Source organism: Durio zibethinus, chromosome 19 (genome assembly GCF_047325235.1).
Source record: "Durio zibethinus cultivar Kanyao isolate XHJ-2024 chromosome 19, ASM4732523v1, whole genome shotgun sequence".
Lineage (NCBI taxonomy): Eukaryota > Viridiplantae > Streptophyta > Magnoliopsida > Malvales > Malvaceae > Durio > Durio zibethinus.
Genome location: NC_143180.1, coordinates 19,956,237 through 19,973,098, shown reverse-complemented (window position 1 = coordinate 19,973,098; position 16,862 = coordinate 19,956,237). Strand labels below are relative to the sequence as shown.

General features: G+C 25.7%; 1 protein-coding gene across 1 annotated transcript; it reads left to right on the top strand.

Moving 5' to 3' along the window:
* The first annotated feature begins 8,183 nt into the window (after window positions 1–8,183).
* LOC111307981 (MDIS1-interacting receptor like kinase 2-like) lies at window positions 8,184–10,314 on the top strand. The gene is made up of 2 exons (XM_089748188.1): window positions 8,184–9,236; window positions 9,653–10,314. The coding sequence occupies exons 1-2, from the start codon at window positions 8,294–8,296 to the stop codon at window positions 10,060–10,062; spliced, it is 1,353 nt and encodes a 450-aa protein (XP_089604314.1). The 5' UTR covers window positions 8,184–8,293; the 3' UTR covers window positions 10,063–10,314.
* The last annotated feature ends 6,548 nt before the right edge of the window (window positions 10,315–16,862 follow it).

The window sequence follows — 16,862 nt, the reverse complement described above, 5'->3', positions numbered from 1 at the left end:
ACTAGAACTTTACTAGCCCAATATGCAATAATTTATTAAAAATATATACTCTTCATACTATATATTTTTGTATTTAGTTGCTATTGTTGTCTTTATTGATACCAACGGCACAATAATTTATTTTATTATAAAAAACCTTTTATTTAAGATCAATTAATTTTAAATCAGTTGCCTTTTAAAAAAATTTTATTTTATGTTTTTTATTTTAAATGCTTAATTTGAGTTATGTAACATGATTTTTTTTAATTTATCAATATAAAATTTTAAGTTTAGCTTTAATTTAATATATTTAATAAAAAATTCACAATTTTACTTACAAAATTTTATCTCAAGACCTGATTTAAAATGAAAGGAAATACTAGCAACAGTCAAAATAATAACCGCATTCCCTCCCTTCAAATTTTGTGAAACCACGTCATTTAACTTTCGTAAATCAAAATCGGTTACTTGTTTAGATAGTTTTAACTTCAGTAATAACATTTTTCAAAGGCTTTCTTTTGCTGTGAAGTATAACTTGATTGGATTTGTTTTAAATGTTTATTACATAAAGAAATAAATATATTCCAATTGTTTTTTTCACTTAAACATTTTTCTTTAGTTGTTGACAATCTTTTTACAATTTAATTAGTCAATATATATTATTAATTAAAAATAAAAAATAAGTCATTTCTATTATTACAAAAATAAATGTTACGGTTGAAAATAAAAAAGTAAGTCACATCTATCTTTCATTTTCATCAAAAATTATATATTTATAATTAATTTTAATTTTACAGATATAATATTTAATCTTACCTTTTTAATCTTATCTAAATCGATCTTATTACCTATTTAAATAGATCATAAATAATTTTTATTGCATTAAAAATATCAATTTTATCCAAATTCGATAAAAAATTTAATTTTTTTTGAATAAAAAGAAAATAGATATTAAATTTTAGAAATTGAGATTGAAATGTGTATGATTTTAAAACTTCACTTACAAAATTTTCTTTAATTTGTTTAAGGCTCAATTTTTAATGCCTTAGTGCCCGTTTGGATTCTACTACACTTTCGATGCTATATGATTGAACTGATTGCACCACCAATTGATCCAAATGTTAACTCTAGTAAGATTTATTAAATTACTTTTTAATTACAGTTACAATAATTTTTTTTAATCATAATTATAATAATTTTTATTTTTATTTTTAATCTTATCATAATAAATCTCACAACCTATCTATCTAAATGGATCTTACTTTCTTTATATTGTAATTTTACTTTTTTTAATAACTTATTTTGAAAGGCAAGTCCTTTCAGGCATTTTCCCATGATCCATCTCGGGTCACAATTTTTATATGTAGAATAAAAGTGAATAAGCAAGAACTACAATAAACAGTTAATGGTGAAAAAAATTAAAATCAATTTAAAATTGTAGTGTTGGGTCCAGTTTAAATTAATTTTTTTATTTGATTTAAATCAAATTTGGATATTAAATTTATATATTAAGTTCAGGTTGGATTTAAAATCTGAATGTGAAAAACAAAAAAAAATAAATTGAATCAAATTATATATGTTTATTAGTTTTTAAATTTTTAAAAATTTTTCTAAAATAAAAATAATTATTTATATAAATCTATTTAAATATATTAAAAATTATATTAAAATAATAAATAAAAAATTAAATTTAAAAATTAATGAACCGTACCGAATTGTTAAAATTCATTTTGGATTAGATTAGTTTTAAAGAAAGATCAATTTGAATTCGAATCAAATTTAAAAAAATCATAATATTATACATTCTAAAAAAACGAATTAAATCCAATCCAATCTAAAACATTAATAACCCTAAAAAAATTATTATTAACAAAAAAAATAATCATCTCCCAATCACTTTTTTCTTTTTTTAATTATCACCCTCTATTATTTCGCTCCCACTTGCTCTCCATGGTATCATTTCGCTTCCACTTAAATCCCTAGGTTTTTTATTTTCAAAAATACAAAATGATATATTTAAAATTTATAAAATGTGTTTAAATGAAATTTTTTATAATTTTGAAAAAAATTAAATGAAAACATTTTAAAATGCATTATTTTAAAATATTAATGTTTATAATAATTTTAAAAAAATTATACATATCAAATTGAATTCAAAAAATTTAAAACTCATTGACTCATAAAATTAATAGAGTTTATATATATATAAGTATAATATATGAATGATAAAATATAATATTTAATATTAATATTTATAATTTTATTAAGTTTAGTCAAATCAAATTGATTGACTTAATTGAATTACAAACTAATTTAAAAACTCATTAATAAAAAAACAATTTAATCGAATAAATTTGAATCAAATTTTAAATTTTTTATTTAAATTAAACTCAAATCAAAGTTAAATTTAACTCAAATTTAATAATTTATAGATTCAATTTGAATACATCCTAATAAGGAGCAAATATTTGAAGGAATAATGGCAAACCTAGTATCCAAAATATGGCAGAATCAATGGCAAATTTAGCAATTCATGTTGCAAAACTTATTGAGAAATTAAATTCTGTCAAGGAAGAATTGTTCAATGAATTTAACAATTCCATGGGACTTCTATGATAGATCCAAATTTACAGCAAATGGAATTTCAACCATATACGTTGAAAAAAAATGCTGAAATTAAAGTCCGTGCGAAGGGCAATAAAATTATTGACGACAGGAGTGAAAATCAGTACAAAACGATGAGTCACCAAAACATGAGATACCAAATGTCAAATCTTGAAACAGAGAGGCATCCAATCCCAAAGATTAACAAGGAAAAGAAATCAGGCATCTCAGCAAGTCCATCAACAGCAAGGACAAAGCAACTACAGTTCCTCAGATTTACAAGATAACAATCATGTGAAAAAGAAAGGAGTTTGGGTAAAAACCATTCCCCATTACAAATTTAACTCAGAATTGATATTGCCAACTTGTGAAGAAAGTAGAATTTTACAGTCGTACCTATAGTCAGAAGGAAAAAGAAGTTTTGAGCTACTTGAACCACTCATTTATAATGACATACAGCTGTTAAGAGAGAATCAATTATTTAAATATCTGATGTAAGCAATGATGTAAAAAGTTCTATTTTATACGACGATATTAATTCAAAATTTAATTTAATTATTTTATAAAATTATTTTTAATATTAATTCAAAATTTAATTTAATTAATTTATAAAATTATTTTTAAAAAATAACACTTATAACATTTTTTTATTTCAAACGACAACTTTGTTTATAAAAAAATTCTGTTTATATTTTAAATTTATACAATTAATATTTTTTTAAAAAAAATTTAAAAGTAGGAGAAATTATTTAAAGTTAGCCGTTAATCTATAAAAAAAATTTACAGATCATTTAAAATTTTTTAAATTTATAAATTATTTATCAATAAAAAATTATAAAAATTTAAATTTAAATATTTTACATTTATATTTTAAAATTTAACCACTTATATCGATCTCAATTTTGAATTTATACAATTAATTTATATTTACATATATCTCCGATTGTGACAATTTCATCAAAATAATATAATCAAAATGTACTTCTTTTAGTTTTATTTATAAAATATTTTTTTTTTGCCAATTGAATTAATTTTAATCTATTTTTAACACTTTAGTATCAATTTGAATTTGATCACATTTTTTATGTAATACGATTGAATTTATTATATTATTAATTAAATTTAAATGTTAATTTTAGTGAGATTTATTCAATATAAATTTTTTATTAAAATTTTTTCAATCACAATTATAATAACTTTTTTTTTAATCATACCAACAATAACTTTTATTTCTATTTTTAATCTTACCATAATAAATCTTATCATTTATCTAAATAATGGAGTCTTACTTTCTTTATCTCGTAGCATTTTTTTTTTAATAACTTACTTTGAAAGACAAGTTCCTTCAGGCTCTTTCCTACGATCCATCTTGGGTCACAGTTTTTATATGTTGAATAAAAGTGAATAAGCAAGAATTATAATAAAAAGTTAATGGTGAAAAAAAATTAAAATTTGATTTCAAATCATGGTATTAAATTCAATTTAGATCAAATTTTTTACTTGATTTAGATCAAATTTAGATATTAAATATATATATATTAAATTTAGATCAAATTTAAGATCTGAAAAAAGTTGAATCAATTATATATGTTTATTAATTTTTATATCTATTTTTAAATTTTTATAAAATAAAAATAATTATTTTATATAAATCTCTTTAAATATGTTAAAAATTAGATTAAAATAATATATAAAAAATTAAATTTAAAATTAAAAACCAATGAACAAAACCGAATTAATAAAATTTGGTTTAGATTAGATCAATTTAAAAAAAAAGATTAATTCGAATTCAGATCAAATTTTAAAATTTTGTAATATTATATATTCTAAAAAAACGAATTAAATCTAATCCAATTTAAATTATTATCACTCCTAAAAAAAAATATTATTACCCAAAAAAAAAAAATCCATGCTATTGCTATATATAAAATCCTCTATTTGAAATTGAAGTGCACGTTTAGCCAAATTACCAGCGACTTTATTTCTTATCCATTGAGAAGTTTACTAAGCATAGAGTGAAAATTTTCAAGTAATTTCGACCAAAAATTTTTTTTTTCAAGTAATTCCTTAATTTTTCTCTTTTAAAGAATGTTTGTGTTGGGTTTTGTCTCTTTAGAGTATGATCTTTTGTAATATTCCAAGATGATAGAGCTTGACATAAAAAAAATACTTGTAAACTAAACTAAGGAGACTTACATTCTAAGAAGTCTTTTTAGAATATCATCTTGAAATATTCAAAGATAATATTACAAAAGATCATATTTAAAGGAGACTTAACACAATACAAGCATTCATTGAAAAAAATAATAAGAAACTACATAGAAATTAAAACACGTTCCCGCTGTGATTATCCATTTGAATAACTTTATTACAGTGCGATTCAGTCAGAGGAATAATCTCCATTGGTGAAAAAGGATGTAATAACTCACCGCAATCCATTTTGGACATTTTGTCTTCATAAAATTCTTTTAATTTCATTTTACCCCTTCTTTAAAAATTTATTAAGATTAAAATAATTATAATAAATTTAAAATTAATATTTTGTTTCTACTCTCATTATTATTTTTTTATTATTTCTTTAAATAATTAATTTTTTATATTTTATATATTAAATAAAATTAAAATATGTATTAAAATAATTTTTCAATTTGTTAGTGGATTAATGTCTAAAGTAATCATTTTTTTATTTTCACATTACTACTACAGTTACTTTTACATTGAAATGCATATTCAATTATTGATTTTAATTTCATAGTTGCATATCTAATCTTATTGTTACAATAATTAATTTTATCATTATCTCTATTTTTAATCTTATGAGGACCAATCTCATTATCCGTCCAAATGAATCGTAAATCTTTTATGTTGCCCATAATATTAACGATTCTTATGTATCTTGCAATTTATAATTTAATTGGTACTATGAACATATTAAAAATGGGTGGCCAAAAGAAAGATACTTTAATTAAATTAAATGAATAAAAATTTACGTATATTTTAGAATTATTTTTTTATATATTGACTTGACTATTGAATTATGGTTTATATTTAATAATTGAATTATTATTTTATATGCATATATATATTGATGATAGAATTTTTAAAAATTTATATATTTTTGTAAATATATTATTATAAAATACATGTTAATTTGTTAATTTTGTTTATAAAATTTATAAAATTTATATTAAATAATTTTTAATTTGTTAATTTTTTTACATTCTTATTTTTTTAATTATGACCTAATGATATGTAATAATCCTATAAACTCATTTATCAAGTTTAATTTGATTGATGTATCATATAATTTTTATTTAAATTAATTATCATGAATTTTTTTTTAAACTTTACTTTTGATTAAAATAAGTGCAAATTAACTAAACTAAAATAATCTTTTATTTACTTTATAAAAAAATAAAATATAAAAAATTAATATTGATGGGAAAGTTTAAAATTTAATTCAATTAATTTATACAATAACAATAAATCTAAAATTTAAATATCAATATTTATAATTTTTTATGTTACAATTTTTTATAAAAAAATTTAATAAAGTTAATTTAAACGTAAAAGATTCACAATGTTGAAGTTACATTTTTTCACTTAATTTGGATGTTTCATAGTGACTGAATTGCGCTAGTTTTTTGCATAAATACCTCACCATGCCAGCCAATGTAATTTACAACAATTAACAAACAATACTTTTTGAACCATCCAAATCATGGCATCTTTCATGATACCATTCAAAGCCCTGTTCTTCCTCATAGTCGTCCTGCGTCAGCCTCCCTTTGTTTTTGCTTCTTCATCCTCCGTTGCTGCAAATGAAACGGAAACTCTTCTAAAATGGAAAGCTAGTCTTGACAACAACACCCAAACTTTGCTCTCTTCTTTGTGGGTTGGAGGCAACCATTGCAACTGGGTGGGAATCACTTGCGACATGGATGGAACCATCACCGATCTAAGCCTTCCAGATCATATGTTGAACTTGAAAGGTACACTTCATAATCTTAACTTTTTTTTCTTCCCTAACCTGGTGTGGCTTAACCTTCGTAACAACTCACTGTATGGGTCCATTCCCTCACAGATTGGGAACCTTTCCAAGCTCACCCACCTTGACTTGTCATACAATACTTTTTCTGGGAATATTCCATCCGAAATTTCCTTATTGAGAAGTCTTGAGTTGATTTCCTTATCAAATAATGAGATCAATGGTTCCATTCCACAAGAAATAGGAAGGTTGAGTTCAGTTTCCAAGATCTATTTCTATGTTAACCATCTAAGTGGTTCTATACCTGAAGAGGTTTGCAACCTTTCCAAGCTCACTGAGCTTGACTTGTCACAGAATAATTTCTTTGGAAGTATTACTTCTAAAATCGGAAGGTTGAGTTCACTTTCTATACTTGCCCTTAATGCAAACAATCTCACCCGTCCAATACCTATTTCCATTGGAAGCTTGCACAATTTGTCCCGACTTATCCTCGTTGACAATAGGCTCAATGGTTCCATACCTAAAGAAGTTGGAATGATGAAGTCACTTAATATGCTTGATCTTTCAACCAACCAACTAACTGGTCCTATCCCAACATCTATAGGAAACTTGAGTAACATGGTATGGCTCTATCTGTATGAAAATCAGCTCTCTGGTTCTATCCCCAATGAAATAGGATTGCTTCAATCTCTTAACACGTTGCAGTTGTTAAGTAATAATCTCACTGGTGTCATCCCTGCTTCCATAGGAAACTTGACCAGCTTATCTACTCTCTACCTTTATAAAAATATGTTTTCTGGTTCAATCCCTGCTTCCATAGGAAACTTGACCAGCTTATCTGCTCTCTACCTTGGTGAAAATATGTTCTCTGGTTCAATCCCTGCTTCAGTTGGAAACATGACGAAGCTTGTGGAGTTAAGTCTTCTATATAATCATTTATCAGGGCCAATTCCTTCGTTCAGCAATCTTACTCATTTGGAATCATTCCAAATATCGGACATCCATTTCAGTGGTCCATTACCCGAGAATGTATGCTACGGTGGACAACTCTAATGGCTTGGGGCTATGAACAACAATTTGAGGGGTCCAATCCCATCAAGTTTAAGAAACTGCAAAAGCTTATACAGAGTTAGGCTTGAAGGAAACCAGTTGACAGGAAATATATCAGAAGCTTTTGGTATATATCCTAATTTGAATTATATTGCATTAAGCAACAACAAATTTTATGGTGAACTTTCGCCAAACTGGGGGCAATGCCATAATCTAACAAGCCTACGAATCTCCAATAATAACATTTCTGGAAAGATACCACCTGAGCTGAAGCATGCAACTCAATTACACGAACTCGATGTCTCTTCAAATCATCTCATTGGTGAGATTCCCAAGGAATTGGGAGCATTGACATTGATGTACAAACTTTTGCTAAGTGGTAACCAACTTTCAGGCAAAATTCCACCAGAGATTGGAGTTCTTTCAAATCTAGAACATCTTAACTTGGCATCAAACAATTTGAGTGGACGGATTCCTAATCAACTTGGAGAGTGCTCAAAGTTATTGGACCTGAATTTGAGCAAGAATAAACTTGGAGAAAGCATTCCACTTTCAGTAAGCTACATAAATGGCCTTCAAAATCTAGATTTAAGTCAGAATTTACTTATTGGGGAGATACCACAACAGCTTGCAAAATTACATTCCTTGGAAACATTGGACCTTTCTCACAATATGCTTAATGGTTCCATCCCAAATTCTTTTAATAATTTGCAAAGCTTGACTGTTGTGAATATATCTTACAATCAATTAGAAGGCCCTATTCCTAACATTAAGGCATTTCATGAGGCTTCATTTGATGCCTTAAGAAACAATAAGGGACTATGTGGTAATGCCACTGGACTAATGCCTTGTGCTGTCACTGCAACTAGCAGCGGTCATAGAAAAAGCACCAAAGTCATCATTTTCATTGTGCTTCCACTCTTTGGTCTTCTTCTTTTGCTTTTTATCATAGCTGGAAGTTTCCTTATTCTTTGCCAAAAGAACCAAACCAGAAAATCCGAGTCAATCGAGGCACAACTTGGAGATTTTTTCACATTGTGGGGGTATAATGGAAGAATACTTTATGAGAACATTATTGAAGCCGCTGAAGATTTCAGCTCCAACAATTGCATTGTTTCAGGAGGCTATGGAGCTGTTTATAAAGCTGCGCTACCCATTGGTGAGGTGGTTGCTGTGAAGAAACTTCACCAATCTGAAGATAGCATGATTTCCAACAACTTGAAAGCCTTTGAAAACGAGATTCATGCTTTATCAGAAATAAGGCATCGTAACATTGTGAAGCTGTATGGCTTTTGTTCACATCCGAAGAACTCATTTTTGGCTTATGAGTTTGTAGAAAGGGGAAGTTTGAGAATGGTGTTAAGCAACAAGGACGAGGCAATGGGGTTGGATTGGGAGAAGAGGCTTAATGTTGTAAAAGGAGTGGCCAATGCCTTGTCTTATATGCATCATGACCATTCACCACCGATAATTCATCGAGACGTTTCCAGCAACAATGTTCTTCTAGATTTGGACTATGAGGCTCATGTCTCAGATTTCGGCACAGCCAGGCTTTTAAAGCCTGACTTTTCCAATTGGACCTCACTTGCTGGCACTTTCGAGTATATAGCTCCAGGTATTTATTGGTATCTTTTTTTTAAGACACTTTAAACATGTCATTATTCAATTAAAACTGTTAGTTTTGTATGCAAATTGATGCGGTAAAACAAAGTTCAAATTGTATTATGATTGTAACTTTTCAAATTTTAAGTATCAAATTAAGAATTTTACTATAATTCAAGTATCGAATGTGTAATTAATCTTTGAAGTTTAACACTTAGTTTTTCAATATTCAATATATCAAAGTGATGAACTAAATGTAAAATTTTGTTAGAACCTAAGAATTTCAATTTTCAAGTATTCTTCTAAATATTTACAATTTTTTTTCAACATTATCTTCTCAATATTCTTTATTCTTACATAATAGTGTATTGATAAGATATATTTCTTGCTTAATAGAGCACATTGATTAAATATATTTTTTTTAAGCAGAGTTGGCTTATATAATGAAAATAGACGAGAGATGTGATGTTTACAATTTTGGAGTGCTAACAATGGAAATATTTATGGGGAGGCATCCTGGTGATTTGATTTCATGTTTACCATTATCGTCATCGGCATCGACATCGACATCGACATCGACATCGGTACCAAATGACAACCAACAAATTTTACTTAAAGATGTGATAGACCAACGTCTTTCACCACCGGTAAGACAAGTTGCAAAAGATGTCGTCTCCACTACAAAGCTAGCATTTCCATGCTTGAATGGCAATCCCCAACTTCGGCCAACCATGCGACAAGTTGCTCAAGCCCTTAACCGTCAATCGCTTCCGTTGCCCAATCCTTTCTCAATCATAATATTGGGAGAATTGTGGGATCATGAAGTTTGCAGCGGCTAATATTAAGGTGCTAATAATTTGAATAACAATTCTAAGCACTCTATTTCTTTTTCTCTTCTTTGTATTGAAAATGTTTAAGCACTCTAATTGTAAAGCTTTTGTAATGAATCGGCTATGATATAAAACAGCTGTGTTTAAGCATTAAATTTGTATATTCAAGATTTTTTATTTCTAAAATGTAACTAATGGCCAGACATAAAATTTTGACTTTCATATCAATTGTAATATTGTAGTACCGATTTGCTATAATACTTTCACTTTGGAATGCTACAGTAATTTTAAAATCACTTTTTTATTTGTTTGAAAAAACAAAGAATACAATTGGCGAGTACACCAAATTATAGTAAACACAACTTCATGCAATAACCTTTTGATTTTTCTATTTGTTGACCATTTATTCATTGACACACCAACACATGATTTTTCATAATTTCATCTTTCTAACCTTTTTTCATTTCCTACCTTTTAAATCATTCAAAATTTAATTGTAATTGTATTGAGTACACTTGAAAGGGATTTGAGGGATGATTTTGAAGTATATCTATACATTTAACTTGTACTTATTTTTTACTAAAATGCTAAAAAATGTCATACTTTTCTCACATTTCTCAAATAAATTTATCTTTTTTTAATCCAATGGATAGTACTAAGCATTATTCTTATTTAATTAAGTCTTATTTTACATAAAACTACTTATATTCATTATTTTTATCATGTCAACGATAATATTTGTCTTTCTCAAATCAATGTTCGCATTAAAAATATAAAAAATTAAGTTGAGTTATCGTTTATATGATATGCAATGGATGGCTTATATAGTAGGCCATATTAGCATCTAAAAGGCTTTTTTTTTCAAATACATGCTGTGCATATATTGGCATCATAGAAAGAGCTATACATATATGTTGATTTGGCAAGAAATATATATATATATATATATATATATTGCAGTTTTCATCTTGAAAAAGAGCTTCATGGAACAAAATTGTACTTTAAAGATTTATTTAGAGAAAAACAATATTTTAAGGACTTTATTGGATATAATAGAAGGATCGAGGATTATATGAAAAATTCAAGAGTTTATCATCACAAAGTATTTTTCATTTTTGATATTTAATTATAGCTGGGGTTTGACCGTAGTTAAATTCAATTCAAAATTTTTAATAATAATATATAGCCAATAAAATACAAAATATAATTATTAACAAAAATACAAAACATATTTTCCCAAACTAAAATTGAGTTGAATTTAGTCCAACATGTTTTCAAATTTATCCTAACCACATTTTGACAATCATTGTATGAGCCTAAACTATTAAATCTCAATGAATTTCCATAACTACTTTATTCTTTTCCTCCGTTTTGAATTTTTATACTATGGTAAAGAGTACTCTTGTTTGTTTATTTGGAAACCTACCGGCTTTGAAAAAATTAATTGTAAAAAAAAATTTGTTCATTTCACATATAATTTTTATTGCAATTTTGTAATTACCCAATCACGAATAAAAACTTGTATAAGAGTCCACTACTTAAAAGTGTAGATTCTACATTATTTTTTTATGAACTCCACACAATGTTGAATTATAATTAATTAATTATACTATAATAATTGTAAATTATATACTCCCAAAAAAATTATACATATTTTAAGATTACAATGGTAATTTTTAATTTTATAAATTATTTTTAAAGTGTTTTTGTATCCATTTAACATTTGGATTATTATTTTATACAAAAACACAAGTAGTGGATTTTTTAAAAACTCATTATGTCTATTTAAATAATTAATCAATTTGTTAATTTTTTATAAATATACTCTATTTAGAGAAGTGAATTTTTTTATCCAATGGATAGGGGATAGGAGATAGGAATGGTGGCGTTTGAACTCCACCTTACATGTCTTTCTAAACCTTCTTAATCATTAGATCAAAAAGTTGAAGATAAATAATCTTTCAATTTAATTTATAAAGTTTAAAAATTTTATTGCCAATAAATAAAAATAATTTTTCTCCAATAATTATATAAGTTAATTCATTAAGTTTTTTTATTACTTAATTATGAACATGTGATAAACTGAAAATCTTGTAAACCATTTTGGGAAGATTAAAATATTCACTCATATATTAGATATTTTTTATTTAAAAATAATTTCCATGAATTATTTTTCCATTAAAAAACCTAATTTGCACCAAAATTTTGATTTAGCAATAAATACATATAACTCACTAAAAATTAAGCTCAAATCACCATTTTCTATATTAAGAAATAAAAAAATGCTCAAAAACGCTTAAATCATCGTTCAACCAACCAATGTAATTAATTTCATCATTAACAAGAATTGGAAGAAATAAAGTATTACTTTGTAGCCACAGGTGAAGCCAAAATTGATTTCTTTTCAACATTTATTTTATAATCTTCTCAATATTCTTACATAATAATTAATAGTGTATTGATTAGATATATTTCTTACTAAATAGAGCATATTGATTAGATATGTTTCTTTAGGCAGAGTTGGCTTATACAATGAAGGTAGATGAGAAATTCAATGTCTATAGTTTTAGAGTTCTAATAATGAAAGTTCTTTAGGGGATGCATCCTAATGATCTTCTATCATGTTTATCATCGACGTCGGCATTGGCATCGACATCAATACCTAGTGACCAACAAATTTTACTTAAAGATATGATAGACCAACTATTAGAAATTTTTAAAATAAAGTATAAAAAATAATCTCACATTAGAAAAAGAGCAAATAAAATAATCATTTAAATTAAGAGGAGTAGAAGTCCACTGTAGTTGGACTTAAGTGACTAATGGACCATGGGCTTGGATTTTTAAGCTTGGTAGGTCTTAGATTAATTATATAATTAATATTAATATTTAATTAATGGCACTTGACACTGTAGTAAATAAAATATTATTTTATTTTATAATTTTTTAATGAAATGTTTAATTAGTTGAGTCTGTCCCGAACAAATAATGTTAAGTTTGTCCAAAATAAATAGAAAAAAATAGATATTCTGTACAAAATAGAAAGATAAATTTATTCAAAATAGATAGTTTTTAATCGTTAAATAGAAAGTTTCTATCTATTTAAAATAGACAGTTATGTCTATAGAATAAACAAACACTTAATTCATTATATAAGCTCCTTTGGTTTTATAAGAAAATAGAGAAACAATTCTCAGAACTCTCCTTTTTTCATCAATTAAACTCCAGATTTCTTTTTATAAAGTTTTGCTATAAAAAATCTTATAGAAGATCAGTGATCTCTATCTATGTCTGTAGAATAAACAAACACTTAATTCATTATATAAGCTCCTTTGGTTTTATAAGAAAATAGAGAAACAATTCTCAGAACTCTCCTTTTTTCATCAATATTTTTCATCAATATAAACTCCAGATTTCTTTTTATAAAGTTTTGCTATAGAAGATCTTATAGAAGATCAGTGATCTTATAATACGTTGATGAATGCTCGGTAGACTAATTTTGTCAGTGCAAAATGCAACCAATCATTGGGCTTCATTGTATCATAGAGGTTTATTGCTTGTAATCCCTTTACATACTTACTAAGTAAATAATACAATAGGGATGAATAAAACCTTAAGAAAGGTGGTACTATTATATGTCTTAAAGCATTGTCTCAAAATTTCTGATTTTTCAGAAGTAGTAATTCTAGATTTATAGTTTTTATTCTAACGCAATGTCTCCCACAACTAGGAAACCAAGTTGTAAAAGATGTAGTCTCTGCTACAAAGGTAGCATTTACATGCTGGAATGGCAATCCCCAACTTCAGCCAACCATGCAGCAGGTTGCTCAAGCCCTTTCCATTTTCCAATCTTTTCATGACCATCAAATTGGGAAATTGGCAGCACTGTTGGTCATGAAGTTTGTGACTAATTAGGTGATAACAATTTGGATAATAATTCTAGGTACTTATATAATTTGCTTTTTCAATCTCCTTCTTTCTCTCCTTATTGTTCAAATGTTTAAGCACTCAAATTAATATATATATATATATAGTTAATATTTTATACATTGATGATGAAACTGCATCAATAAATAAAATTAAAATTAGTTAAGTTCTTAAAAGTAAATTACTTTTTATATATGCAAAGTCAGTGCGTTAAATAAAAGTAAATCACTTAAATATAGTACAGGGAGTATTTAATTAGAAATTAATGTATAAAGAAAAAGAAACTAGGGAAAATTCTTTTGAGTTTTACTTTCGTAGTATTGTTGGATAGTAACATTGTAGTTTGGAAACTTTTAGTTAAAAGCTTCTTTTCCATTTATATCAATAATATATATATATTTGTTGAATTTGAGGTTAGTCAGTAATTTTTATGTGACTTTTTGACCGAAAGATATATGCACTTATTATTTGCTAAATGTTCATGTTTGAAAGTTTTGTTTTCTTTTAACTATTAAAATTGTGGAATCCAAATTAAACTAACAATGAACTTACTATATTAAAATATTGAAAATTTAGTTTAAGAGTTTGAAATGTAGAAATTTCCTTAAGTTTTCATGTAAAATATGGTTTAATTAAATAAAAAATATTTTATGATTTCATTTGGATAAAAATAAAAGGCTAGAAACCTATTTTAGAAATGTGGGAAAGTATAAATCCTCATCCCTCTTTTGTAACCAATTAAGCCTTTAAAATATTATTTTTTTGTCTAATTAAACTCTTAAAATGTATTTTTTCAATTAAACTCTTGTTTAGGATGAAAATTGAAAAAAAAATTTCTTACCTTATCAACATCTATGCGATCGTCTTTCCAACATGTCTATATCTACATGACATTACAGGATAAAAAGGTTCTATACACTACCAACAAAACATTTATTATTCATGTATTTTTGCCGATAAAATTTTTCATCACTAATTACTGATGAATTATCGATGGAATATCGACGAAAATTTTAAACACTTTCATTGACAGATTATTGATGGATTTTACCTACGGAATAAAATTTGTAGGTAATCCATCGCTAAAAGTCTGGCATGAATTGCACCAATTTTATTGATGGATTTACCGATGAAAAAATCTATCACTAATAATTACTGAGAATTTTATGAACGAAAAAATTCATTGCTAAAAAAAAATTTTTTTTTAGTATTACTGATGGTTTTACTAACGAAAAAATCTATTGCTAAAAAAATTCAAAATTTTTTTTTTTTGATATTATTGATGGAAATTCTGTAGGTAAAATTGTCAGTAATAGTGTTTCAAAAATTTTTTTATTAACGACAAAATTTTCGTCGATAAAAGCGTTACTAAAATTAAAAATTTGAAAACCCCCCATTGTCAGCCCTTTCACTTTTCTCTTAAATTTCCTAATTCCTAATTCCTTTCCCACTCTACTCTCATTCCCTCACCTCTCCCACTTTCCCTTTCTCCTCGTCACCACCTTGCTGTTGGCTTTGTGACCTTATCCCTTAACTCTAGTCAATTCTTTTTTAATGACTTTATTTTATGTTTGTTTTTTGTTGAGTTTATTTGTAGAGTTTAGAGTTTAATTTTTTGTTATAAATTTGTTGAAATTTGTTTGGATTTTAGTGAGTTTTTGTTAGTTAATTATTTGTTGAAATTTATTTGGGCTTCGGTTACCAATTTGTTGAGTTTTTAGGTTTTGGTTACATACTTGTTAAAATTTGTTGGCGATATATTTTTATTGGATTTTTTGTTGAGTATTGTTAATTTTTGTTTGGAATTATTTTTTGTATTGGTGGAGAAGTTTTTTTACTTGTTAAGTTATTTACTTTTTATTTGTAAAAGTTTTGTTGGCATTTGTTGGGTTTGTTATATATCTTTAATAACTTTTAGATATGTAAGATTTAGGGTTGGTTAATTTGGATTTGATGTGTATTAATATACATATATATATATATATTTGTATGGATGTTTTATATTTAATATGTTCTAGATTTTAATAATAATTATAGAAATTAAAATTATTTATGTTAATTTGAGGTTATAATTTATATATTACTAATAGCCATCTCATTTTGAAGTAATTTATATATTATTAAGATTTATATTTGTTTTGAAATAATTTATATATTACTAATTATTGAAATATTGTGATTTTATTGTATTGATCAAACTTAATATAAGTAAATTAAATTGTTCTATTTTATTATTCTTTTTCATAATCTATCCATGATTGTATGTTATGAAAGTGGATTTAGGTGAATGTATATTCTTAATGAATATGATTTTTTATTCATTTTCATCATACTAACTTGCTTTATTGTAATATAAGTAAATTAAATTGTTCTATTTATTCTTCTTTTTCATAATCTATTTGTGAATGTATGTTATGAAAGTGGATTTAGGTAAATGTATATTCTATAATGAATATGATTTTTTATTCATTTTCATCATACTAACTTGCTTTATTTTCCATTTCAACTACTTTGAAAGTAGAATAAGTTTTGTATGTAGAAGTGCCTCGATCAGATAAATTCTCCACAAAACCAATGGAATGCACTAAGAAGGCCAAGATCAAAGGTAAAATTTTGTTATTAAAACCAATAATATTTTTCTATAAATGTGTTATCTTGTAGTATGTATGATAAATTTTTGCAAGAGCTTTTATGCCATTGATGGACTATTTGTTAAAGCAGACCAGTAATTATCTCATAATATCATTTAGATAATTTTGTTTAGTATAGCAATAATAGCTCATATGGTCAATTAATAAAATTTTAACACTTTATATGACTTTAATTGCTTATATTTCTATTCAATTAGGGTTCAATAGTGAACAAAAATCCTTTTTACATGT